General features: G+C 44.4%; 1 protein-coding gene across 1 annotated transcript in view; it reads left to right on the top strand.

Moving 5' to 3' along the window:
* Window positions 1-25,446, top strand: part of LOC146820941 (two pore calcium channel protein 1-like) — a 653,069-nt gene that overhangs the window by 480,816 nt on the left and 146,807 nt on the right. Inside the window, exons 13-14 of the mRNA XM_085609765.1 lie at window positions 10,971-11,058; window positions 17,720-17,789. Of these exons, the coding sequence (XP_085465891.1) occupies window positions 10,971-11,058; window positions 17,720-17,789 (158 nt within the window). The remainder of the gene's footprint in view (window positions 1-10,970; window positions 11,059-17,719; window positions 17,790-25,446) is intronic.

Genomic DNA, 25,446 nt, shown 5'->3' with positions numbered 1-25,446 from the left:
TCAGATAATCAACAGTGACATTTTCATTCGTCACTTGAGGGTTTTGGGGCTGAGTAATCGACTGTGGGGAGGAGGGTTCCCTTACAACATGGCCAGGTTTTGGATTGTGACTATGTTGGGTGGGTTAAGTTATTGGTAGTCTTTTTACAACACGTTGATCTTGCAGTGTGTCACAGATATTATAAGAGTTGACAAAATTATTCATTTTAGTTTGGGATTGGACTTGCTTTATAATACGTGATGGAATTTCAGGCAGCCTATGTGAATGATTAAACCGAACTGGCTGCAGGCGCACAACACCCATTGGACTCAAAGGGCTTCAGCCCCCCCCCCCCCCGTCGTGTGTGGCAGCCCGGGATGAGACAGCTTCCCGAGCCGCACCCGAGCACTTCACAGGTCTTTAAAAAAGATCATTTGCATGTTAATGAGGCCTTGCTGTTGTTTCACCCCTTCTAAGAGCCCCTGCAGCTCCACTCTGCCTATTGCTTAAAGATTCTGCCCCCCCCTCGAAATCAGCTCCACTCTGCCTATTGCTTAAATATTCAGCCCCCCCCCCCCCCCCGATTTTTTTCGTGTAACGTGCTAATTCTTCCAGCAATAGTCAGAGTGGCGATGCAGGGGCTCTAGAAGGGGTGAACAACCAACAAGGCCTCATTAACAAGCGAATGGTCTTTTAAAGACCTGTGAAGTACTCGGGCAGCTGTGTGTGTGTGCCCGGGAAGCTGTTTCAGCCAGGGCTGACACACGGTAAACAACCTTTACAATGCAACTTTTACAACGCACTACCATTATAACGAAACTTTTACAACGCAAGTGGATTTACAACGCATGCCATTACAACGCAAGTCTTTACATCGACTTGCGCTAGATGGCGTGCTAACATTACAAATAGTGTAGTTTACTATCCCAACACCATCCCTACTGTTAAGTGGACTGGAGTTGGAATAGTAAATTATGCGTTTCTAATGTTAGCACGCCATCTAGCGCAAGTCGATGTAAAGACTTACGTTGTAATGGCATAGCGTAGTAACATCGCAGTCGTTGAAACGACCGCGATGTAACTGCACGCGTTGTAATGACTCGCGTTGTTACGTCATACATCCCTGACACACACGAGGAGTGGGGGGAGCTGGGGTGTTGTATGCACTGCCAGCAACCTGCCAGGCCAGTGCACAACACTTGCATCACTCTCTCTCTGCCTGCCATTGCGCTCCATGCTTCTGGAAGGTAAGAAAAAACATGCATTTGCGTTTCAAATGTCCGATCCTGCAGCAGCACACTTCCAAAGCCCATCATACATGACTGTAACCCGATTCAAGGCCTCATTCTCCCGATTTTTTTTTTAATCTCCCACTTTGCTCTTCTGAAATGTTGCCATGTATGTTGTTTGTATGTAGTCGGCCTAATTCATTGAGCTGGGAGGAAGAGCCATCTTTTATAGGTCTCGCCTGACCCAGCGCATGCACTGGTCTGGCGAGACTTATTGAGAGGGCTCCAAAAAGTGCTCCCAGGCCAGCCTACAGCTACAGTGCATGTGCGCGGGCGCGCGCGCGGCGCTTTACAGTGATTACTTTCACTTTCGCGGCCGCTTTGATGTTTGATCGCGATCACTTTCGTGGCCGCACGGCGGCTTGGCATAGCCACTAGGTCTCGCTTTTGGGACCTTATAAGTATTTAGTTATGCAACTGTTGCATGGCTAAACACTTATAAGGTCCCAAAGGCGAGACCTATTGGCTATGCCAGTTCTTGTTTTTAATTTCCACTTGTGTGGTTAATATGGGGCTGCAGTTACTCTTTTGTGTATGGGGTATGATCCACTTGCTTGGTCTAGATAATAAATGGTTGTCTCTGGGATTAATTACGTGTGGAAAGACAGGTTTGCTTCTGAATTGGATGATCAAACCTGAAGATGGAATGGATCGCGCCTCCCGAGCCAGTAGACCATCGACAATGGCCTGCTGGCTCACTTATATTTTACTGTTGTCATAGGTGCTTTGCGGCTTAGGTGGGCGTAGTGTGTGAATAATATCCATAAAAATCACTGGGAGGCAACTACGCCTGTGTCTGATCCAATGCAGCACTTTGTTTTTCAATGACTTGCTTGACTCCCATCCACCTGGTGACAATTTAGGAACTCCTGTCACATAGATAATGGATGCTTTAGTGAGTTCTTTGATGGCCCATACTGTAGTTTGGTTTAGCCTATTTGATGGCATGGGAAGAATTGCTCTGTGGTCGAGCTTTGGCTGATGCGTGTAATATCTGCGTGCAAATTGCTCCAGGGCTGGGCAGTGTTGTGGGGGTGAAGGTAGGTTAATTGCAGGTGGTGTGCCATTTTATTTCCCTGAAGATTCTGGGTATTTCGGTTTGGTTTGGAATCTGAGTGGGTTGGGTTTGTCATGAGCCCGTTTGTGCTTTTCTGCTAATTACTGGTCTCCTCTATGGAAAGAGCACCGGGTGGCATTGACCCTGGTGCCACCTACTGAGCTTGCACGTTTTTGAGCGGCCCCCTGCACTAAGCTCTCAGAACAATTGGGACATGGTTGGCAGCCCCCCAATCCACCCCCCCCCCCCCCCGCTTCTCTTGGTTCGCAGCTAAATGGGCAGTAAGTTTGTTTAATAGACATCAATTAGCGGTTTGGAGCTCTGATAGTTTGGCGTTCAGGAGCTGCACAGTTGTTTGCAGGGCATCTAACTCTTCTCCCAGGCTGACAATATGTAGGCCCAAGTCCTCGCATGTGTTCAGCCCACCTGTTTCTTCAGTCTAACTCGTGAGGGGAAGAAAACTATTTGTGCAGGCTAGACTTGGCTTTGCAGGTGAGCAGCAAGCCCTTTTGTAGTTGGCAATATCGAGGTTGTTTGAATTATAGGGTCAGAAGGAAAGTCATTAGCAGTATTAATGAAAACGGGCACTCCCTTGCCTGTTAAAGGACTGACAGTAGCTGGAGTTGAAATTACCCTTCCTTTCCTGCTCTTAAAAAAATGGGTGATTTTTGGTTCAATACCCTCTCCTTCTTTCTATTTGCTACTGTTCAATATGTCCTCCACCACCTCTATCAATTGTATCAATAGCATCTAGTGTAAAATGGCCTGCTGCATGTGTTCTTACTAGTTTCTTGACTGGCCCGTTACTCACAGCGCAATCCGAGGCCTTCCTTTTACCCATGGCAAGAATGTAATTTCAGAATTTATACTCCATTTTGTAATTAAAGTGCATTTCCAGCGTGCTTCCAGAGACACAGGACCAAGAGGGGTGGCCCTAACCTCGCCTCTTCGCCCGGGCACTGCCTGCAAGTGTTCTGTACTGCTCGAAACAATCACTTGCTATATAGCGCTGAAAATGACCTCAGCTGGAGCTTGTCTCCGGCTCCTCCCTGAAGCCTGGGCAGTCTGGGACAGGTAGTCCCCCCTTCTCCCGCAACGATGGTGTCCGGCGCTGCGGGAAAACAACACGTGCTATATAGCACCGAAAATGGCTGGAGCTTCTCGGACTCCTCTCCTCAGCCATGGCGGTCTGGGACAGGTAGTTATCCCTCTCCTACAACGAGGGTGAACAGTATATTATATCACACAAAGTCTGTAGGTAACACCCCCTTGAATACACCTTCAGGGCTCTTTTGCTCCTCCCCAGTTCTCACATTGCAGACTGTAACATCCAGAGAAATTCACAGGTTGAAAATGAGAAGGACATCTCCTTCTCACATTCGGAACAAGTTCGAGACATTGCTGAATAGGCTTTTCAGTTAGCGCTCTGGTTCCCCCTGTACTTTCGTTAACCCCTTCGCCGCGGCGCTGGGGGGGTTTGGGGGCAGCGCGGCGCCCCCTTGCTCGTGACGGAACCACTCCGTCATGAGCCATGACGGAGTGGTTCCGTCACGACTCCGCCCACTCGCGCTAATCGCCCGCACAGGCGGGGAATCGGCGCCGCGTGGCCGGAGCGGCCGCCAACGGCCGCAGCATGACGGAACCACGCCGTCATGAGCACACGGCGCCCGTGGCTCATGACGGAGTGGTTCCGTCATGAGCAGGGAAGGGGTTAAGGTCTTCTTCTCAGGCTCTTTCCTCTATCTCTAGTACAGTAATGTATCTGTCGTAAACTAACAATGCATTCGAATACCTGCAAGAAATGTTGTGTTAGCAGAAAATTAAGAACTGCTTTATGAAATGCAGCATTGTGAAATACAGGCCTAAATGGTCAAGACAACTTAAATCGTTAACTCAATGGCGCACATTTAATATGCATGTGCACATTAAACACACATGAATATAAGTTTCCAGTATATGTTATTACATTCAAAATATGTGTGGCATACAGTAAATCTTTGAATTGATCAAGTGTAAGTATGACTGAGAACTACATTTAAAGATGTATACATGTAACATTAGTGCACAAGTTACATAAACTATATTGTTTCAGGTAAAATCCCATTCTACATATGTGAGGATGGTTTTAATCACAGTTTCAAGTCATTAGGTATTATTCATAAGTTACAGCATAAGTTTATGAACGTTGAATTCCATCTTCACAGACAGTACATTATCTACTAAGAGAGGATAGTTCTAGAATTCATTAAGATTTCTATTATTAGGTACATTAGCATGATTAAACATCCACATAAGTATATTCTCTAATTCTATAGTAAAGCCACTCTTTAATAGTAATGTCAAATTCAACATTTTCATTCATCATTTAATCACATAAGGAACATGTGCTAAGTGCACCTTCATGTCTCATATCTATTAACATTTTTGCAACTAAATTGTGACGTGTAAAGTGTGGGAATCTTTGTGCTGCACCACAGTTATTGAGTTGTTTGGCGTCCTTTGGAACAGAGGTTTAGATGGTAAAGCGTAAAGCTTGAAGTTAAATAGTCAATATCCAGGAGTTTTTCCTGCACTTTTTAATATCATAATCTTGATTTTTGTAGTATGCCCGAAGGTCAGTAACAGATAAAATCGTCTTAAACTCATTTTCTACATCTAAATAAACTAAGTAAATCTGCTAAATGGATATGTTCAATTTGTTTGTCAGTTGAGTAATGTATGTTAGATGCAAGCTTTCACTCTGGAAAACATGTTTCCTGCTCCTGCCTGTCTATGGTTTGAGCCACCAAAACATGGCATGTCATATAATTAATACAGTTTTATATCCTACACATTTATACTTTACCCCAGCAAGATTAGGGAAATTCTTTCCGCCCACTCCTACCCACCGCCCCAGATGTATGACCACGGAAGCTGATTTCTTCCACATGTTGAGGTCATTCAACCTGCTCACCCACTACCGGAGAAGGGTACCTGGGGCCGTACCGGAGTGCCACTGTGCAACAGGCATTTGTGCCTGCTTTGCGCACCCCCAAATCACTTTGCTATAACAGAAGGGGCCGCACTTCTGCGTCCCCTTATTTAATACCAATAGCGATGGCACACATAGAGCACCGGCGTTATCAGAGGGTGTTCCCTCATGTACGTGTCGGTGTGGCCCATGCAAATGAGGGAATCCCATTGTCTCTGCGACTGCTCCTTATTACAGACGCGGGTGCAGAGGCAAAAAAGCTGTCAGGAGGCGCACTGACAGTGCTCCACTTAAAAGGTGGTGCACTGTCAGTGTGCTTGCTGATGGCAGTCCTCTGGAGGGGGGAAAGGGTGGTACTATGGACTGCACTGATGTCTCCTTGCAGGCGGGTGCAGTCACTCAATACACCCACCTGCCAGGGGATCTCTAATCCCCCTTTAAAGTGCAGGCAGGGTGCCATCTGCTCTGTGAAACATGGAGCGGCTTCAAAGCTCGCACTCTGTGTTTTCACCTGATTGTGCTGCCCCCAGGGCAGCATGAGTTCGTAGCTGTCCTGGGGGCCAGTGCATTCACTATAATGTGCACATTTTCCTGGTTAGCACTGGGCGCACCTTTTGAAAGGTGTGCCCAGAGCTAACCAGGAAAATGCGCCAAAAACATAATATGGCCCCCGATGCACTAGCAATAGCCATTGGAATAACTGGCTTATGTAGTCCTAAAACCTGTCTATTGGAATTATTTAAGAGACCCAAGACAGACAGGGCGAAGGCCTGATTGGTTTATCTAGCTCTCTCTCTAGCTTAACACACTTTAAATGCCTTGTAAGAGTGCATCTCCCCCTTCTCTGACTAAATTGCAGAGTGTACTGACACAATGAGTGACTGTGGAAGAAATAAGAGGGCTACGCAAATGCCCCATTGCACACACATGGAGCGAGCTCACTGAATTCCAGACCACATTAAAAACAAAAAAAATCCTGAGGACCCACCATGTATTATTCACCAAATGCTATCCACCAAGTACATGGTGCATCCCCACTAGACAAAGAATCTGTTGTACACGCCCAGAAGGTGTGACCGACGCCTCCATAACTCACACAGATGATATAGGTAGCAAGGGTGGGCCTCTGACTAGGCATAGAGAGAATGGACAGCCTGCCTCCCCCGCCTATAGGGATATCCAGTATGAGGGCTCCATTTGCTGGCAGCCCCAAGCCCCACTCCCCAACCCCCATTTCACCCCCTCGATTTCACCCCACCCGCGTCTTAGATGCTAACCCTTGTTTTCACTCCATAATCAATCATCCCCAGGACCGAGCCTTTAGTAAGAAGTCAAGAGGATCTTCAGATTTCTTTTTTGAAAGAGGAGCTACCGACTTACTCCTACAGTTTTGGGAAACACACTTGCCCTAGCAATGTGTAAATGAGTCCCTCAGCTTGCTTCAGATTGCCCTGGTACAGCTGGTGGTAACTGCCTTTAAAAACTCTTCCTGTTTCCTTTTCACTCGTCACCATAATCCCTTGTTTTGAGAGGGTTGGGGGCCAACAATGTATAGCCTCACCTTTGTCTGGTAATTCCTGCTAGTCATGTCTATCCTCTCCCATTGTTGTGATTTTTATTTAGTCATACGTCCCCTTGCCTTTCCAAATACATTTCTGTTGTGGACTTTATTCATTCCTTTTGTTGCATCGTAAAATACATATTTCTATTAATGTGTCTCTTTTTCCTGAGGCACATTTCACATTGCTGTATTCTTTTTGTAGTCCACTCACAGAGCTCTTTTCCTTTTCATGTACATGTATTGTTTGGCCTTGAATGCAAACACCTTCTCTCAGCCCCTTAGGCCATATTTATGGTCATGGCCCTGAGGATGATGTTTAGGTGACATTCCTGAGGGTATTTATATACCTGGGGTTATTTAAACTATGTGCTCAGCACCATCAGTGAATTGATGCTATAAACTCAGTGTCCTGGGGTGATTTATTGTATCACATCTAATAACAGCATTTATTGGTCACAGTCCTGTGATTACTTAAGGCACTAAGGATGTTCTATGTTCTGTTGCACTAGAGGCACACACACAAATCAAAACAGAGCAAAGAACACAGGATCATACATCAAGGTCAGTCATTCTGATTTTCTATGCATAAAAGCAACTTTCTCCATTGCAACATATCAGGAGGTATTTAGAAATTTATGGGCCTCCTGTATTAAAACTGAAAGGACTGGCAGACCGTTTTGATGAGAGAATATCTAAGGGATGTGCTAGAATATTTCTACATAGTTATCGCCTATTTTATATACGAGCACAGCAATATATTAGCAGCCATTATTATTGTATTCTGTCAATCTCGAAATAAAAGTGGACCCTAAAATGGGAGGCTGTTTGTAAGGACCCAATCTGGTGGCCCAGATATATGATCGGGTGGCTGATACCTTGGATGCACTGAGCACTGTGGGGCCATCAACTACAGATCAAACTTTTGTTACATCCCATGAAAGTCTTTTTAGTTCCCTTAAAGCCTTAATTAGTAGAGGCGTCTGCAAGATCCCAAGGGTCCAAACCCGCTGTACCTGGTTCTATTCCAGTTGCAGGAATTGCCTTATCAAAGCTTAAAAACCCAAAACAGGCAAAACATTGTTGGCACTAGGACGGAATATAAAGAGCCACTTCATCAGGCCAAAATTGATTGGGAACTGGAGATGTGGGAGGATTTAATAGTAGCAGTTAGGGCAGGGGATGTTAAATCTTTCTGAGGAATCATGGCTCACGGCAGGCGGAATGCCACCACCGGTGTCAATTGTAATACACAGCCACAGACCTGGATGGATCATTTCGAAAAAGGTTATGTAGGTAAGACCAACCTGGAGAATGCTCAATTAAGGATTGTCTTATGTCTTCCCTTGGATGAAGGTCTCCCTCTATCCTTCCAGCTCAAAGATGTAATGATGGCGCTTATTTTAATTCCAGCACATAAAGCACTCAGCCTGATTCCCTTCCTGGGGATCTCTTTAGATCAGAACCTTTGGTCTGGGCCACATATTTTCAGCTGCTGTTTCATTCTATACTTGCAGGTGGCCCGATCCCCAGCTGTTGGTTGACTGCGGAGATAGTCCTAATTCCCAAAAAAGGGCACAAAGAAGCCCCAGGGAATTATGGGCCCATCAGCCTAATCGACACATCGCAGAAACTTTTCTGTCATCTTATACTGGATCAACTGCATGATTGGGCATGGGACTAATCTGTTTTCTCAGAGCTTCAGGAGGGATTAAGAAATAGGGTCAGTATTGTGGATCAAATACAAATTTTCTGTGCCCTATATTGGAAAACAGTCTCGCTAGACAAGGGCCGTCTTATTGTGGTCTTTGTTGACCTGAAGACAGCTTTTGATTCTATTCCCAGGGCAAAGTTGTGGGGAGTTCTTCAATATTCTATCTGTCCTTATCAGGTTGCATGCACTCAATACTGCCAGAGTTAGGTATGGCAACTGCGGTGAGCTCACAGACCCTTTCAAGATTCAAACTGTGTTTGGCAGGGTTGTGTGTTGGCCCGACATTGTTTACTCTTTATATTAATGATTTAGTGCACGCACTTGATTTTCCTGGTACCAATGCACCCAAACTGGGTTCTTATAAAATTTCGATGCTACTCTTCGCAGACGACATGCTTTTCATTTTCAAAACTTCGAGTGGTCTGCAGGCACTACTTGATTGTTTTTTATTTTTCTGTAGCAATCGTGGTCTTGAAGTAAATGTTAACAAAACGAAATTTATGATTTTTCAACCTCAAAAATCTGTTAGCGCAAACATTTTGTTGCAGGGTGTTGCTCTAGAAAAAGTACAAGAGTTTGTATACTTGAGGATCTGCTTGAATCACAAAATTAGTTGGTCCTCACATATCAAGAGATGTTCACTTACCGTAACCAAATTGCGCAAACGGGCTCATGTGTACTCTTTGGAACCAGTGGTGGAGGTTTATAACATCAGAGCTAAAAATACAGCTATGTATGGTGTAGAACTGTGGGGCCAAGTCAAAAGCGACAAACTTGGTAAAACCAAAAAAAGGTTTGTGAGAAGCATTTTCAACCTCCCACAGGGCGCCCCTCACCTCCCCCAACTCCTGGATTTGGTGATTGTTCCTAAAAATCAACTTATTATGAGTCACCGTGCCTTGCACTGGCATAGATTTGGTCCACAGATGAACTAGAATCCTACAGAATTGTGATTATGGATCTTCTTAAATCTCCAGGTTGTGAGAGGATTGCTTGGTTCTCTTATATAAAAGCCACATTATACGAGATAGGCTTGCCTTTGCTCTGGGAAACCCCTGCCATAGCAACACAAGTCTCTCGCTCTTTGGTCAAAGAATGACTGAAAGAGTTTTTGTGGTTGAGGGATCTGAAATGTGTCAAAAAGGGTAGTCTCACTGATTATTTCTAAGACATCAAGCTCTCCCCCACCTATGAATCTTTTTTTGATATTCTCCTAGGTTCTATTGTCCTTCAACTCTTCTTAAAATAGTTACGGGGGCTTGCCATTAAACAGCTTCTGTATAAATTGGGGCGTGCAGCATTGTAGTTCTAATGTATGTCCTGCATGCAAGTCAGCGGAAGAAACTCTGCATCATTTTGTCTTTTTCTGTCCAGCCTATGATAGCCCACGAAAACAATGGCTGAGTCTGCTTTCTAACCTTTTGGGCTTTTGTCATTATGCTCACGCACTACATACTTTACGATCGGACACGAGAGAGGTAATTGTTGTTGGGGTGGCAAAATATCTGTACGCTGCCTGGATCATCAGCATGCGCAGTGTCAAGTGCTGAAGCAATGATGCCTAAAAGTGGACTTTTTTATATTATATATATTGTAGATGCTGCTCTTTCTCCCTTGAAGTCACCCCACTTTATTTTTCTTTTCATTTCTTTTCTTCTTTCTCCTATTCTTACTGTGGGATGTTGTTTCATGAGATTGCTGTTTTACGACATTGTTGATCATATTGTCATCTATTTATTTGTTTTTGTCCGGTTACTTGCTGTACTGTGTTTTATGGATCATTGCATGTGAAATAAACATTTTATATGATATGATATGTATTCTGTCACTGTAAACATGCCTAAGGAAGGTGCATTCATGGTGCAGTTTGCAGATGTACATTCTGATGCAAGCTTCAGGATCCTTTTGAACAAGCACCAAAGTAAAGGTGACAGCTTGAATGCTAAAACGCAGCAAGGATTTCCCAGTGGCGTAGCGAGGGGTGTTGGGGGCTGTGGCGGTCCACCCCGAGTGGCACGAGTTGTGGGGACTGCAGCCACTTCCCGCTCCTACCTACCTGCCATCTTGGGGCGGCAATCGCCAACACCCCCACCCGCTCTACGATGCGGCCTTCGCAGGTCGGCAATCGGCAGAATCTTGCCAGCATCCCACCCCTCTCTTCAATGCCGCCATGGACGGCAAACTGCAGGGACCTCCACGGGTGGCCAAAGGAGCAGCTACACCACTGGAATTTCCATAATTTAGGAAAACAGGCAATGAGGAAAAAGCACATCCTTTTCTTTTCTCTTTTGATATGGATATTGTTTCTAGATTGTCAGTTACTTTACCTTCATAAATTCTAAATGCACTAGTGTACGTAATAATACTAAATATGTGTTTTATTTTTACCTTCATATCTTAGCAAGTCCATATAGTAGTCAACAAATTTTGGATATTGTTTTCATTCTACGAGTACTCCGGCTCATTAGGATTGTTGACAGCATCCAAAGGTGAGTGTACAGCTGATGATGTGCTGATATTCCATTTCTCTTTCTCCTCTACTTCTCCTCTCTACTCGGAATGTTCAGGCTATTGTAAAATTTTTCTCTTGAAGTTTTATTGAATTTTACAACTTCACTAGTCGGACACTCACTGTGCAATTCTTCCATCTTAAAACCTGAGGTGGTCTGAAGTTTCTTTATAAATCTTAATGAAAGGAATATATTTTGATTGTTTGCTTTATTTGTAGTAAAATGGTTGAAGAGTTTTTTATAAAGCATTTTAATATTATTGCAAGTAAAATTGGTATCTCTTATTGTGACTTGATGGAGAGCTTTCCAGATGATAACAGCTTTAGCAGGTTTTGAATATTCTTAGTAATGTACTCCAATCTTATGAGCGCCATTTGGTTTCCAGTGATAAATCATATGCTTATTGCATAAAAAAACAACTAAAAGATCAAAATGACAAACCACAAGATGATTCCGAAGCAGAGGTTGGCACTAAGACCTCTTTGCCATATACTGTGTTATCTTCTTCTAAGATAAAGTGCCTAATTACCTTACTAGAAAGTGAAGAAAATCCTTATCAATAAATTACTTTAGAGAAAAGTAAATATTTTAGGCCTTGGTGGTTTTTTGCATACTTACATATCATCTAGTTAATGCAAATATTTAATGCATATTAATGAACAGATAATTCATACAAGTTGCAGTTCACAAGTCAATGAAAATCACACAGTGTGCCAGCGTATTGGTTTTTTTAAATTATAAAACACTGGGAAATCAAGCAATATGATATGCAACCTATGATTAGTCATATCAAGATTTTAGTTGGTGCCTCTCACTTTATCATAATAAAGATTTTCTTTAGCCAAATCTAATTTGCCCCAGCCAAGTCGCATCTACTTTTCTTGTGGCCAGTCACAATTCCTATTCTGTTATCATTCTAAGGTGATTTTGGAATGTCTCTGAAGAAGGGCAGGAAACAGCCTTATTGTTCAGGACAGAAGATGCAGAATGTGACTTCATTAAAATTATCTAACAAGATTCTCATGAAAAGGCTCCTAATGACCATGTAAGCATCAAGTTGCCCATTCAAAGATAAATTGAGGAGACCATTGAAAGTTTCCTCATCTGTGGGGAACAATCTGATATGAAGAACCACATCATGGGCGTCCCTTTTTAATGTAGTTATGGTCTGGGCAACATTAATTGCAGAAGTACGCATTATTGCTCTATCATTATCCAAATGAAAGGTTCTCACATTATGATTTGTCATATGCATGTGTTGATTATTCACTTGGAACTGCTTATAAACTTGGAAATTATGTCTGTGAATATTTAAGCTTATTGCTTAAGACCTGGAGATGAGACTCCGATTGTGAAACATGTTGGATTTGATTTTGTTATATCAACATTTAAATAAACTAATCTCCTACTACATGGACTATCACTGACCACAATTAATGAACATTAAACTTAATTTGTCAATTACCCAGTCTACACGTGTTTCGTTCGGGCTGGTACCCCAAGACTTCTTCAGGGCTATGAGGCAAAGCCAGGAGGCATGAGGGTTCTCTGAGCCAGTCACAAATACGTCCCGACAATCTAAAAGAAGAAGGATGCGTTGCAAAGGTAGGGTCCTATATATGGGACACTGCTGTGGAGCCCGAAGTAAGCTTCACTCTGAACCGCTTGTACTTCCGTCCCGTCTGGGAGCTGATGAGTACTGGGGCTGGAGGGTCCTGGAGGCGGGGCCCTGCAGTGTAGCCAAAATTGCACTTCACTTCAAACCGGTTGTGGTTCCGTCCCGGCAGTGAGCTGCTGAATATGTAGCATGGAGAATACCACAGTAGGGGACCCTCTGTAAATGTCCAAATGGGTGATTCTGAAATAAGCGAGTACGCTGGCAGAAACGACGACCGCGACAGAAGGAACCGGTTCCTTCTGTTGCGGTCGTCGTTTCTGTCAGCGTACTCGCTTATTTCCAACCCTCCAGCCCCCGTACTCATCAGCTCCCAGCTGGAACGGAAGTACAACTGGTTCAGAGTGAAGCTTACTTCGGGCTCCACCGCCGTGTCCCATATTTAGGACTCTACCTTTGCAACGGATCGCATCCTTCTTCTTTTAGATTGCTGGGACGCATTAGTGACCTGCTCAGAGAACCCTCATACCTCCTGGCGTTGCCTCATAGCCCAGAAGAAGTCTTGGGGTACCACCCCGGACGGAACATGTGTTGGCTTGGCAATCGATCACCAGTAAAAGAAGAACAGAACACAAAAGATTGTTCATCTCGTTTCTGTTTTATTTAAATACAAATTACTGTGGTATGAAAGAACTTTGAAAGAAGGAGTACTTACTCTACTTTGTCACTTTGACGAGTGCACAGGCTCGTAGCAACTTTTTTAATGTAACAAAAGTCCTGTGCAAATCCCTTTATTGGGTTTTGCATAGTTCATGGGATTTCTATACATTTTTTATTTTGCTTACGTTTTCTGATGGATATACCTAACCGCAGATTGTGTCTGGAGAATTCTCCCAGGAGTGACTTTCGTGTGCCAATAGGTGGCAACATAGGTCTCTGCAGTGACCTCGCACTACCTTGGACGTAATATTGGCACCACTCCTGCGCTCTGATGCCAGTTTCTTTCATTTTGTGCAATTTGATGCAGATCCTGAGTTTCGCTCCCAACTTTGTCGACCTTCTGACGGCTCCTAAAGACTGCCAGTGGGTTAGACACTGTCTCAGATGCTGTGATAGACTCACCATGTGGTCCACCAAAAAGCACTACTTCGGAGTGGTAGTGCTCACAACAGCAGAGGTGTTAGATTTGCAGCTGCCTACTAATTCCCATTTACTAACTGAAACACTCCAGCCAAGACCAGCTCCCTTGGAGTCTATTTTAATAGTTATTGATGCACTCACAGATGCCTACATGGCCTCCAGGTCAGTACCATGAGCTGCCTCTCCAGTTAGTCGTCCTAAAGTCAGCTGACACAGACTGGCCTCTGGTGGCCCTGATTTTCTACCGAGACATGCTATAAAATAATGCATTGTAGTACAGGTGTCAGTGACAAAGTAATCCTCAATGTTTTTCTTTCTAAACCCCAGACAAAGAATGCAAGCATATTGATGCTTTTGGAAAGCAGATTTTTCCCTTGTCAAAAAGACCCTGTGCTCCTTGAATGCCACTTGTTTTGTGGGCAGGAATACACCTCCTTTTTAGGACATAGACGCAAGATAGTTGATGCATGGGCACCAATATAGTGCTCAAATGGCATACTTGGATCTGAGCAACTGAATTCTTCATGGACATGCTGTTTGATGGCTCTTGACTCTTCATGGAGAAGGCTGATTGGGTACTAGAGTGATTTAAGGATGTTTCCGCAAAAGTATGATCTCTGGGATTATTGCCACTAGGCTGACAATTCCGCAAACAATATAGAAAGCTTAGAGGCTACTCAAGATGCTTACTATAATGCAACAGCAACCTTCTCTGTGGGTTCAGTAATCAAACCATACATTTCACATCAGAGGACGTGGTGGTGAGTGAAACCATTCACACAGCAGGGGTAGCAGTCACTTTGCTTCCTCCTCCCCTGCTGCAGCGGCCTCAAAGCCACTTTCATTCACCCCCTTACACCCACAGTCCGACATTAGGGGGCACAATCCAAAATGTTTTCTCACAATAGAAATCAATCAGTCATACTGATGGGTTTTACAGATTGTTCAAACGAGCAATGCCCCTAGTTTCATTTCGTCCCCTCCTAATATCCCCTGCACCAGCACAGACTTCTGCAGACCAAGCCATAATTTTAATGCAGGAAGTCAACCCCCTACTGATGAAGTGTGCCAATGAATGAATGCCAGGTTCAGGGAGAGGCAAGAGATGGCACTCTTGCTACTTCCTCTTGCCAAAGAAGAACTGGGGCCTCTAGAGGTGGCTAGATTAGCAGCAGATTTTAATGGTGACCAACCAGCTGGAATGGCCCAAGAACACCTAAACGAGCTGAGCAGGAGTCGGCTGATAGACCACAAGTAGTGGTCTTCATCCCGAGGTTGATGGCTACGTTTATTCACAAAGTATCAACCCTACTGCACACGCGAGTTTCCTTCAGGAAAGTTACTGGGAGATGCATTCTGACTGCGATGGAACACAGCCCTCCTGTACATGTTTCCAGTATTCCCTCTCCCACCTCTAGTTCTGAGTAAAGTTGGGTAGACCGTGCCCAATTCATTCTAATAGCCCTGGACTGGGCCAGGAAAGTGTGGTACCCAGAGTGCGTTTGACCTCTGATCTTGCTACCTCTGCGGAAGGGCTTCCCATCACAGCAACAGGGGAGGATTCTGCAGCTGAATCTCCTCAACCTACACCTTCATGCAAGGAGATTGAATGGTGACAGCTGAGGTCTTTTGAACTGCAAACCATGGTAGCGGATATCATCTTTGTAGTTAGGCGTCCTTTAAGGTAACCCATTTATGCAGGATGTTGGAAGAAGTTTGCAGCTTGGTGGATGATCCAGCATTTTGATCCTCTGCAGACCAGGCTTTCTGGTGTGTTGTTGTTTGTGTTGTCACTGGCCCATCAAGTTCTTAAGAGTAGGAACAGACAAAGGTTAAATATTGCCATTTCAGGACTTTTCTGTTTGCCACGTCAACCTTTTCTTTTCAAATCACCAGATGGGATGTGTCCTGAAAGGCTTAACTAACCTGTTTTCTCCAAAACTATTTGTCATGCCATATTGGGACTCAGTTTGGTCCTAGTGCCCTCTATGGGCACACCATTTGAGTCTATGCATAGTTGCTACTTATAGCTTCTAACAATTAAAACAGTCTATCTTATTGCAAACACTTTTGCACACTTCTGGGCACCAGATTCTCTTGGAGAAGCTCTCTACACCACTTCATCCCAAACAAATTGGTCCTGAGGACTCAAGCTCTGCATGGACTCATCAGTGGTTTTCTGGGTTGGGATTTCATGTCACAATTGATCACTTTATCAGTCTTATTCACTTTGCTGCTCACCTCAGAAGTGGAAGAAAGGCTTAATCGTCTTGACACTAAAAGAGACATGAGCGCTTACATTGATTGCATGATGGACAAACACATAGACAAACAACTCTTCGTGGGTTTTGTTGGGCGCAGAAAAATTCAAGTGGTGCATAAGAGGACGTTGTAGAGAAGGGTCATCATGTGCATAAAGGTGTGCTACTCATTGGCCAGGAAAGAACCCACTGAAGGCCTGTTGATCCATTCCACCAGGGTCAAGGCTACAACAACCACCCAGGGCCGGACTGGCCATAGCGGGCACCGGGCAATCCCCCGGTGTGCCGCACGGGTGGGGGCCGGTTTTGGGTCCCTGGGGGCGGTTTTTGTTACAGGGCCGTTTTTGCAGAATAGCTTCAAAATCGGCCCTGTAACAAAATCGGCCGAAAACCGGCCCTGGCAAAGAGCTCGGTGGCACCCCCAAGCCCGGGGGAGGGGTGGGGGGCCGGCCGAGCACTTTGCCAGGGCCGGTTTTGGTTCCCAGTCCGGCCCTGCAACCACCCTGGGAAGGGGAGTTCCTGTCTTGGACATTTGCCAAGCTGCGACGTCGGGGTCAGTTGATACTTCTAGCAAGCACTACTACCCTGACAGCCAGGTCTGGAGTTAGGGGCATTTTGTCCGATCGATCCTGCAAGACTTTTTGGTGTGAGTCCACTCCTCTGACCCTTCATTTTTCAGTATCTATTCTAAAGGGGAGTAATCTGGAATTAAACATATTATCTGCCCTTCCGTAACACTTTTTCTGGTGGATACTAAATCTAACCATGGATTTCTCACCTCCTCCCCATTCCTTGGAATTAATCTCATAAAAGGTCCCAGGTTACATTTCATCATTCAGTCATCGACAATTTGTTTAGACTTATCCGCTCTGAGGAGTGGAAGAGAAGTAAATGAAGGAACTGATGTCAGCATGCAGGAATGGCACCCATATTTTGCTCTTCTCTGTCACTTTTGGGGCAAGCAGGAGTCATTGCTGGGAGTATTCTCTAGATCCAGTCTGGCACCTGGTATATTCTAAAAGTGAGGAATATACGGTTAGTTAGAGTATGCACCAGAATGAGGATTACCCAGGATAAGTACCTTTTGTTTTTGGGCAATGTTCGCTTGAGGGACACTAGTTTAGGCAGAAAATGTTTACTGGAAGCTGGGAAACCTGTTGTGTGTCACCCCTGCTTGTGCTATGCCTGCAACATACAGAGTCTGACTTTGTAAACTGTACGAAAAATACATTGAATAGATAAATGTTGTTACTTTTGGAAGCAAAGGTACACCTCACATACAATGTTTACCTAAGTGACTGCTCACTCATATGCTAAATAATGCACATCATTTCAATCTAAATTACTTGTATTATGCCTACAAAAAAAAACCTTCCCTGCGTATAAGATGTATGTCTGTCATTATGAAGCATGAATTCGGTATTTTAGTTTAATGATGGTGCTAACAAATTCATTGGAGGGGGTGAAAAACTCAACATGTTGGCATCGAATCTTTAAGATACTAAAGTACAAAACTGCTCAGAGTGTAATTCATGTCTACTTTGAATCAACCTGCAATGATGATCCAGTGGTTTAAGGTCTTTCAGAAGTAGAAATTCCACTCATTATCCCCCCTTTATTTCAGATTTCGAGTGATTATGAATACATTAATTAATATTGTGCCCACAATGGTGACATTTGGTGGCCTTATTTTGGTAAGTTATTTTTCTATGTTTTCTAATGTGTAAAGGCTGATAAGGTGTGTCTTCGCCACTTCTATTTTAACTCTAAACGGTATTGTGGAAAAAGTAGAGGAGAGACCATGATCAGAAGTAGAGCAGGGAGGGTGGACCACAGATCCGCTACATCATTGAAGGTTATAGCCTCTCCTCCCCTGGTGGAGGAGCACTCTATTGTCAACTTGGTCCCATATGAAACATTGACTACTTTTGTGTGAATGTTTCAATGTATACCCTAACATGATTTGGAATGCAAAGAATTCTATTCCAAAAATCATATATTTGAACAAGATTTGGAATAGATAATAAGCAAATACATATGCTCATGAGCCCACTTCATGTAAGGTTTTTGGTGGTCTAACCTAATGTACATCAGGAAAAAAACATTTTACACATGCACAAAGTCTCATAAAGAATTTTAAATTGAAGTGCACACATATTGCATTCTACTTATGCTTCCGCGCCTGGTACAATATCTACATTTGGGGTGTGCCAAGGGGTGTGAGGAGCATAGATTTCTATTTATAGACAAATAAATGCACTGAAATCTGTGCCTGGTGCTCTTCATTGCTTTTTGGTCTCTATGAACTTATGCAAGTCTTCTGCAAAATGTAGCACAATTCAAGCAGGGACTAGAAATAGCCCTTGTCTGCATTGTAGTGCCATAGTCAGCACGTCAAGAGGTGTATGAGCAGTGAAGTAGAGTCTTATGTTGTACATTTCATTTAGGAGTATTAATGTAAAAGGCCATATACATGAAAGGGCTTCTTTGTATGATTGTGCTGGGACAGGCAGACCTGCCAACTCACACGGTTCCAGCGGTTGTCACATGATATCAGCTTCCTTCACTTGGTCGCCCCGTGAATAGCCATTGTCACACGATGGCAGGGAATATGAGCTCATCTTTTCTTTTAAAGCTATGACTAGCGGATGTCCATCAAGGGGAGAAAAAACACCCCAGGACATAGGTTTCAGCCTCAGCAAGCTTTCTTTTTTTTGGGAGATGGGGGTTTTGTGGTTGGTAGCGGGCACGAGTGCCTCTTAGGTACTTCTCAGCACAAGGCCCCAACCTCTCAAAGGGCCGCCCCCCTCCTCACATGATGAATTTATTTTATGTGGGCTGGTCTGGACAGGCAACTTCAACATTTGAAGGCCCAACAATATGCCTATATGTTTCAAGTAAACTAGCTGTGCACACTAATGTAAAAGAACAGCCAACCTTAATTTGTGAGTATAGCATCTGTGCTCGTGTTCTGGCCCATGCACTTGCAGACACTAAAACTGCAGTTTAACAGACAACAACGGTTCCTGTGGACAATGAACAAATGATACTTAATATATAATAGCTCAATCACAAAAATCGAAGGCAAAGAGATGTCTGAAAGAGAAAAGGCATATAACACGAATTTTGTATTAAAATACGTTGTTTTATATAATGTAATCGCATTATTTTAAATCCAGTGCATGGTGTCCCAAGTGATTGTGATTGCACGAGGAGAGACAGACCGGTGCAGTTCTCTCCACGAGGCGAGCGTGATTAATTACTGCAGCTGACTTTGGCAGCCCCTTTCATTCCATTATCCTCTCCACACTGGGAAACCAAAAGACAGATTGTCGTCATTTTCTTTTGAGGCTAAATTAGAGTTCAGCACTTTACCACGGAAATTCCTGACAACAGCTTATCGCCCTTTTTGAAATTAAGGCTTTCAACCTTTTAGCCTTCCTGACTGTCAGTACCCTCCCCACTATAGATGCCGGGCTGGGCCCTATGTGAGTACTCTTCTTTCTTGTCACCCCCACATGGTGCGCACCACATTATCTGACAGTCGTCCCCAGGTGCCCCTTCATTGCTAAGTCCTGATGAGACCCCACATTGTTAAGTGGGTCGAAACGTCGTCGACTAAGTGAAGCGAGCCATTTGTCAGCCACTATTACTGTATTAGTAGGGTGCAAGCACATATTATGTATTGATTTAATGGTGGCTTTTGTAAATTTTTTATGAAACCTTGTTTTTATGTCACAAAGAGTCCCAACCTTGAAATATAGGTTTCACAATCACTTGGGACTCCATGCACTGAATTTAAACGGTAAAATACCGTGGTTCTGTGTGAGTAGGGTGTCCATTGTTTTTTCATACACAACACTAAAACTGCCGCTGCACATTCACGGCCATTGGTTCATGAATAAGTCCCTTTACATTTAAATATAATGCTCCTTCATCCCCATGTATCCTCTATACTGACAAGTGTATTAAGAGAGTCACCCGTGATTTAATGACCTCTTGCTGCATTCGCTGTCAGCTTGGTCATTTGTATTGAAAAGCCTCTCACCCCTTTGCTAGATTGCTTTGGCTTAACCGGACTGGGCAGGACTACCTCCTCAGTGTACCTTTGGGTAAGACCAGTTGCTGTTGCTGTTTGCAGCACTCTGGTGTCCCTGAATAAAAGTAAAAAAACATCAAAATATAGGAGAGTAAGCATGGGGTTCCTCCTACACATTAAACTGATAGGGCGCAGTGTAGAGACGACACTGGAAAAACAGAAGCCTGCTCGCTCCAGTGGAGTCTGTGTGCCACTTGGCCCAAGACATGGGTAAGACAAAAGAGGCAAGTGGAACGGGTTGTACAATAATAAACCACGAAGTGGCACCACCCTGGACTCTTTTCTGGCATGGGTAGTGAGCGTTATGGCCAAGGAGATCTATTTGTCGGAGAGGCGATTATCCCTTGGTCTAGGAGTCCTCCCCTGCAGAGTGGGAAGTAGTCACTGGCGGTGCCCCCCACAGGGGATCACGAAGACTGTCTATTGTCATCTACGTCTGTATCCCCACTGGTCAAGGAAAGGGTGCAGCACTTTGAGGGTCCTGGGGTTATTAACATAGGCAAACCAGTGATGACGGAAGGGTCCCCAACCCTGGAGGACTACGTAACAAAATCATAGTCAGGTAGTGGTCAGAAGAAAGAGGAAAGCAAGACCAGTCCCAATAACTGGCCACTCCAAAGAGCCAAGGAACAATTTCCATCCATTTACTCGTGCCAGCAAACTAACAGCTCCAAGCTCTATGCAGGTTGAGTCAGCACCAGCTCCTATTTATTGCGGGAAAGAAGGAGAAACAATACCGGACTGGGACGGAGTACTAGATCAAGCAAAATCTGTAGTGTGATCTGCTATTGCCCCTCTACTGGATAGGCTGATTGCCATGGAAGGGGCAATGAGGGACCTGTCATCCAAAATTGAGCCCCTGTCGGCACTCCCAGCTCTTAAGCAGCCATTTGGGCAAGTGTGGCCTAATGCTGGAAACAGTGAAAACATGCCACCAATACCACCACTAATCAAGTGGATCAGATTGTCCAGGCATCCCAGTTGCCTGTTGTTCCACCCATGGCAGGGAGGAACTGACCCAAGAAGAGGCTAATGGAGGTGGTAGATGATTTCCACAGGACCGCATGACACTTCCATCAGTGTTGGCCTCTACCTAAACTTGATCTACCCCCTTAAGTGTCAGTTTTGGCTGGGGTACCATCACTGTCACAGAATAAAGAGGAGACACACTGGGAACTGAAGAACAGAGTGTGCCACTGGCAAACATGGAATACCAAATTTGCCATTACAGAGTGCGATGATTTCCTATTAGTAAGGAGAGTTGGATGGATCGGTCACACCTCGAAAACCATTGAAAGAGACTGTGTGATAATAAACTACAGATATCCAGGCGTAGCGCACCGGTTGATTAAAACTGGATGTAGACTGGGCGAGTCGGATGCTTCAATCAGTATTGTTCCGCTTGGGTTCTTATACAGACCGATTCCACCTAGTCAGCTGGATAGAGGATGGTTAGTGAGCTGACAACCCAACACTGCAGAAGATTATGCTGTCCCAACTAGTAACAAATTTACACCGTTATCTAGTTTGGACAATAATGATTGACTTTCTTCTAACGGTTTACGAGATATGGCCAGGGGCCTAGTAGATGTTACAGAAGCAAAAGTATGCCATGATGCCCGCAAAGGCAATCACAGTGCCCTTTGTACAGGGGTGATCCAAAGTACCAAATTTACTTATTCACCCACACTAGGGATTTTAGAACCTATTGTGCCCAGTCCTTTACCTTCATTGCTTGTTGTTTGAGCCAGGGCTGTCCCCATAGAGGTTACTCCACTAATAAGGCTCATATCCTGGAATGTAGCTGGACTGGCATCTAAACAAGTCATTCCAGAGTGGTGTGATTTTATTGAAATACATGATCTTTGTATTTTCCCAGAGACTTTGTCTCTGCAGCCCCTTTACCCAACAGAATATGCAAATTTTTACAAGGCAGCCACATCCATAGGGGCAGGCAGGCCTTCAGTGGGCCTTACACTGTGGGTGAAAACCACAATATCAGTCCTGTGGAATGAGATTATAATTAACTCCCTCGACATCATATGCCTTGGCCTGGCTGCTCACTTGGATGTGATATTTTATATATATATAATGTATTCTGCTGACCCTTCAGGGATAAGATGAAATCCATTGTTATAGTTTGTCTGAGCATTTAGCTTTACTCCCAGCTTCAGAAATGAAAATGGTAGGGGGTGATTTTAACTGTCAATACAAACCATTAAGTGTAGAAAGTCTTGCCCCGACAGCAGATGAGGACTTTATCTGGTCTATACTGGAATTGGAAAGTCACCCATCAAGATATGGTCACCCTTAGCAGTCCAAATTAATGCCCTCACACTAAGGGTCTTCGAGCTTGTAATGACAGGTCAGTCTCTGATAACACAGGCAACCACACGTTTAATAGACCAGCCAAATTGATTATATAATGTTAGAAGTCAAGCTTTGGCCATTCTTGGTGGATATAGCAGTCATACCATGATCGAACAGTGACCACCATGCCCTGACCCTGATGCTAACCTTGCCCATTAGTTTACAACATAGCACCTTGGAGGAGTCCCTTGAGAGAAGGCTGACAGTCACTAGCAATAGCTGTAGAGTCAAATCGAACACATTAAAATATTCTCAGGAGTCCATTAGAGCTATAGGATGGTTGCTACAGTCACGGAAGGCATGTTATCTTTGATTTGTGAGGGAAATGCCCCTCAGTCATATGGCAAAACCAAAGGGGATGATGGACGGAGTGTTGAACATTGCAAGCACTCACCCGAGTCAAATGATCTGGGTTTAATCCATCATCATTCTTTAGCTCACTCCACCACCCCAGTTCAGACATGGCCATATGCAAATCAGTCTGACCCTGTGCCTCATGGGAACAGTCCAGCCCGAACTGCCAAGCCGATGGATTTAGGCCCAGATCTCTGTACTGGGATGAATGTATGACATTGTTCTGCATTCTGTCCATAAACTGTTGTTTTTGCCTCAGTCATATGGGGCATAACTGAGAACCACAGCTGGTTGTACACGTTTCTGCTGAACTCTTTTTTAGTTAAAACTCAGTGCTTAGTGGAAAGGAAGCAACCCAAAATGGTTTACTAAAGTGTGTCTGGAAACTAAGTTTGCTCTGATCCTTGCGACGAGAGAGCAACAGACATTGATTCAGGCCACCAGACGGTTTTATAAATTAGCGCTATTGAGGGCTAAAAAGGAATGGGAGCAGGAAATATTGGGAGGCTTTCTTAGGTGCTGCCAAACCGAATGACCACCACTCTTTCTGGAACCTGGTAGCAACAGGTAGCAGGGATGGGTACAGCACCATTGAAACTAACATTGCAACAAGAGATTGGGTGGCACACTATTCCAGTTTGCATACGTAGAAGGGAGATCAGCAAGAGAGCACGGGGAGACAGTGGGGCCTTGGGGAAATCTGCAAGCTGCAAATCACCCAAGGTGAGATGGTTAAGAGTGCCAAGACTGTCCCCTCAGGGTCCATCATCTATGCACAAGAAGAAACAGCCAAGGATATAAGTAGAAGAAATAACCTTGGCAATCAGGGGATTAGTCCCCAATAAAGCCCCAGGGCCAGACAAAATCCCTGTTGACTTATTCCTGAGTGAGAAACCTCTTTGGAGTGCTTACTTTGCAGTGTTGTTTACAGCGATTCTGAAGGGGGCACCAATTCCACACACTTGGGCAGTGCCGAAATATTCCCAATTTTTAAAAAGGGCTCACGCACCTTGCCTGCAAATTATCGACCAATAAGCCTTATAGATAGTACGCAAAAGCTCTTTAGCACGGAGATCCTGGGTAGATTAAAGGATTGGCTATCTGACAATGAGATTTTGACATCCTCCAAGTGGGCTTCAGAGAGTTCACAAGTACAATTGATCAAGTGTTCCGTTTACAAATGTTGTACTGGAAGATAGTTACAATGGGAGGGCGCGACTTTACGTCATGTTCGTAGACTTGTGCTCTGCCTTTGACCAAGATCAATGCTTTGGCAGGTCCTCTCCGAGATGGAGTCGCCAAGATATTTGTTAGACATCGAAGTTAGGCTGCATTATGACAACTATGCGCAGGACACGGTGGCGCAGGTGGACTACCTGATCCTTTCCTCGTAACTAAGGGAGTCAGATAGGGGTGTGTTGGCCCTCACGCTGGTCATACTCTACATCAATGGCCTTGTCAAATTCCTGGATCAGTGTGATAACCATGAGCCCAGATTAGCAAACATGCGGGGTTCCTGCCCTCGTGTTAGCTAATTACACCTTACAGGTCTCCAACTCCCCATGGGACTCCATAAGCTGTTGGATCATTTTGATTGTTTCTGCCAAATATGGGGTCTGGAGATCAATGTGAGCAAAATTAAGTGCATGTTCCTGAATCCTGGGTGCTCAACCAGGACTCATCCCCTTTAGAAGGGACCCCAGTGGAACGTATGCGTACAGTTGTGTATCTAGGCCTCACTCTGATCGAACATCTGAGGTGGCAAGCTTACATATTGTAGCGACAATTAAAAATGAAGCAAGTAGTGGGTGGTTGCTTTAAAGATGGTGTGCATCTCACAGTATCGACCTATACTGCCAGCCATTCAGATCTATAAACCTAAGGCCTTGGAGACAGCTGTCTATGGTGCTGAGCTGTGGGGGCATCTGGGCACGACCTTATTGGCAAAGGTGGAAATTTGCTTCATGCGCCAGTAGGTGGGTGTACCTGTAAGCACTCCTTTGCTTCAACTTAGGCTGGACTTTGTGGTTAGAAACTCTCCAACAGACTTGCATTGCGCCCCTTACTTTACTGGAGGAGGATCTGGGCTACCCCTGAGTTATGAGCCTGCCGACAAGGGTTAGAGGAACTTTTCTCTCATGGGGGCTCTTGCAGAATTCCATGGCTAAAGCATGTGAAAAGTACATTGTCAGAGATTGGTCTTTGTGGTCTATGCAGTGCCACGGACTAAGTGGGCACCATTTTCAAATTACTTATCAAGACTACTTATTAACAACATAGAGATAGTCGCCTACACATAGTTGAGCCATGGCTTTTTAACATATGCCTTCCTTACAGTTAAGGACTCTTTCAAGCAGGAGGACTTTCTAGATAAAATAGAACTCCCTCTAGCTACGCGACTGTACTTGCAATTCCAGTATGGAACCTTGCCACTCCAGGCATTCACAAGTGGGAGCGCCCATCACAGGTCAATGAGTCGCAGTGCTCATCCTGATGGACCAAAAAGAAACTATTGAGCACATTATCTT

Source organism: Triturus cristatus, chromosome 6 (assembly GCF_964204655.1).
Source record: "Triturus cristatus chromosome 6, aTriCri1.1, whole genome shotgun sequence".
Taxonomy (NCBI): domain Eukaryota; kingdom Metazoa; phylum Chordata; class Amphibia; order Caudata; family Salamandridae; genus Triturus; species Triturus cristatus.
The sequence above is the reverse complement of the archived record's forward strand: the minus strand, read 5'-3'. Positions and strand labels throughout refer to the sequence as shown.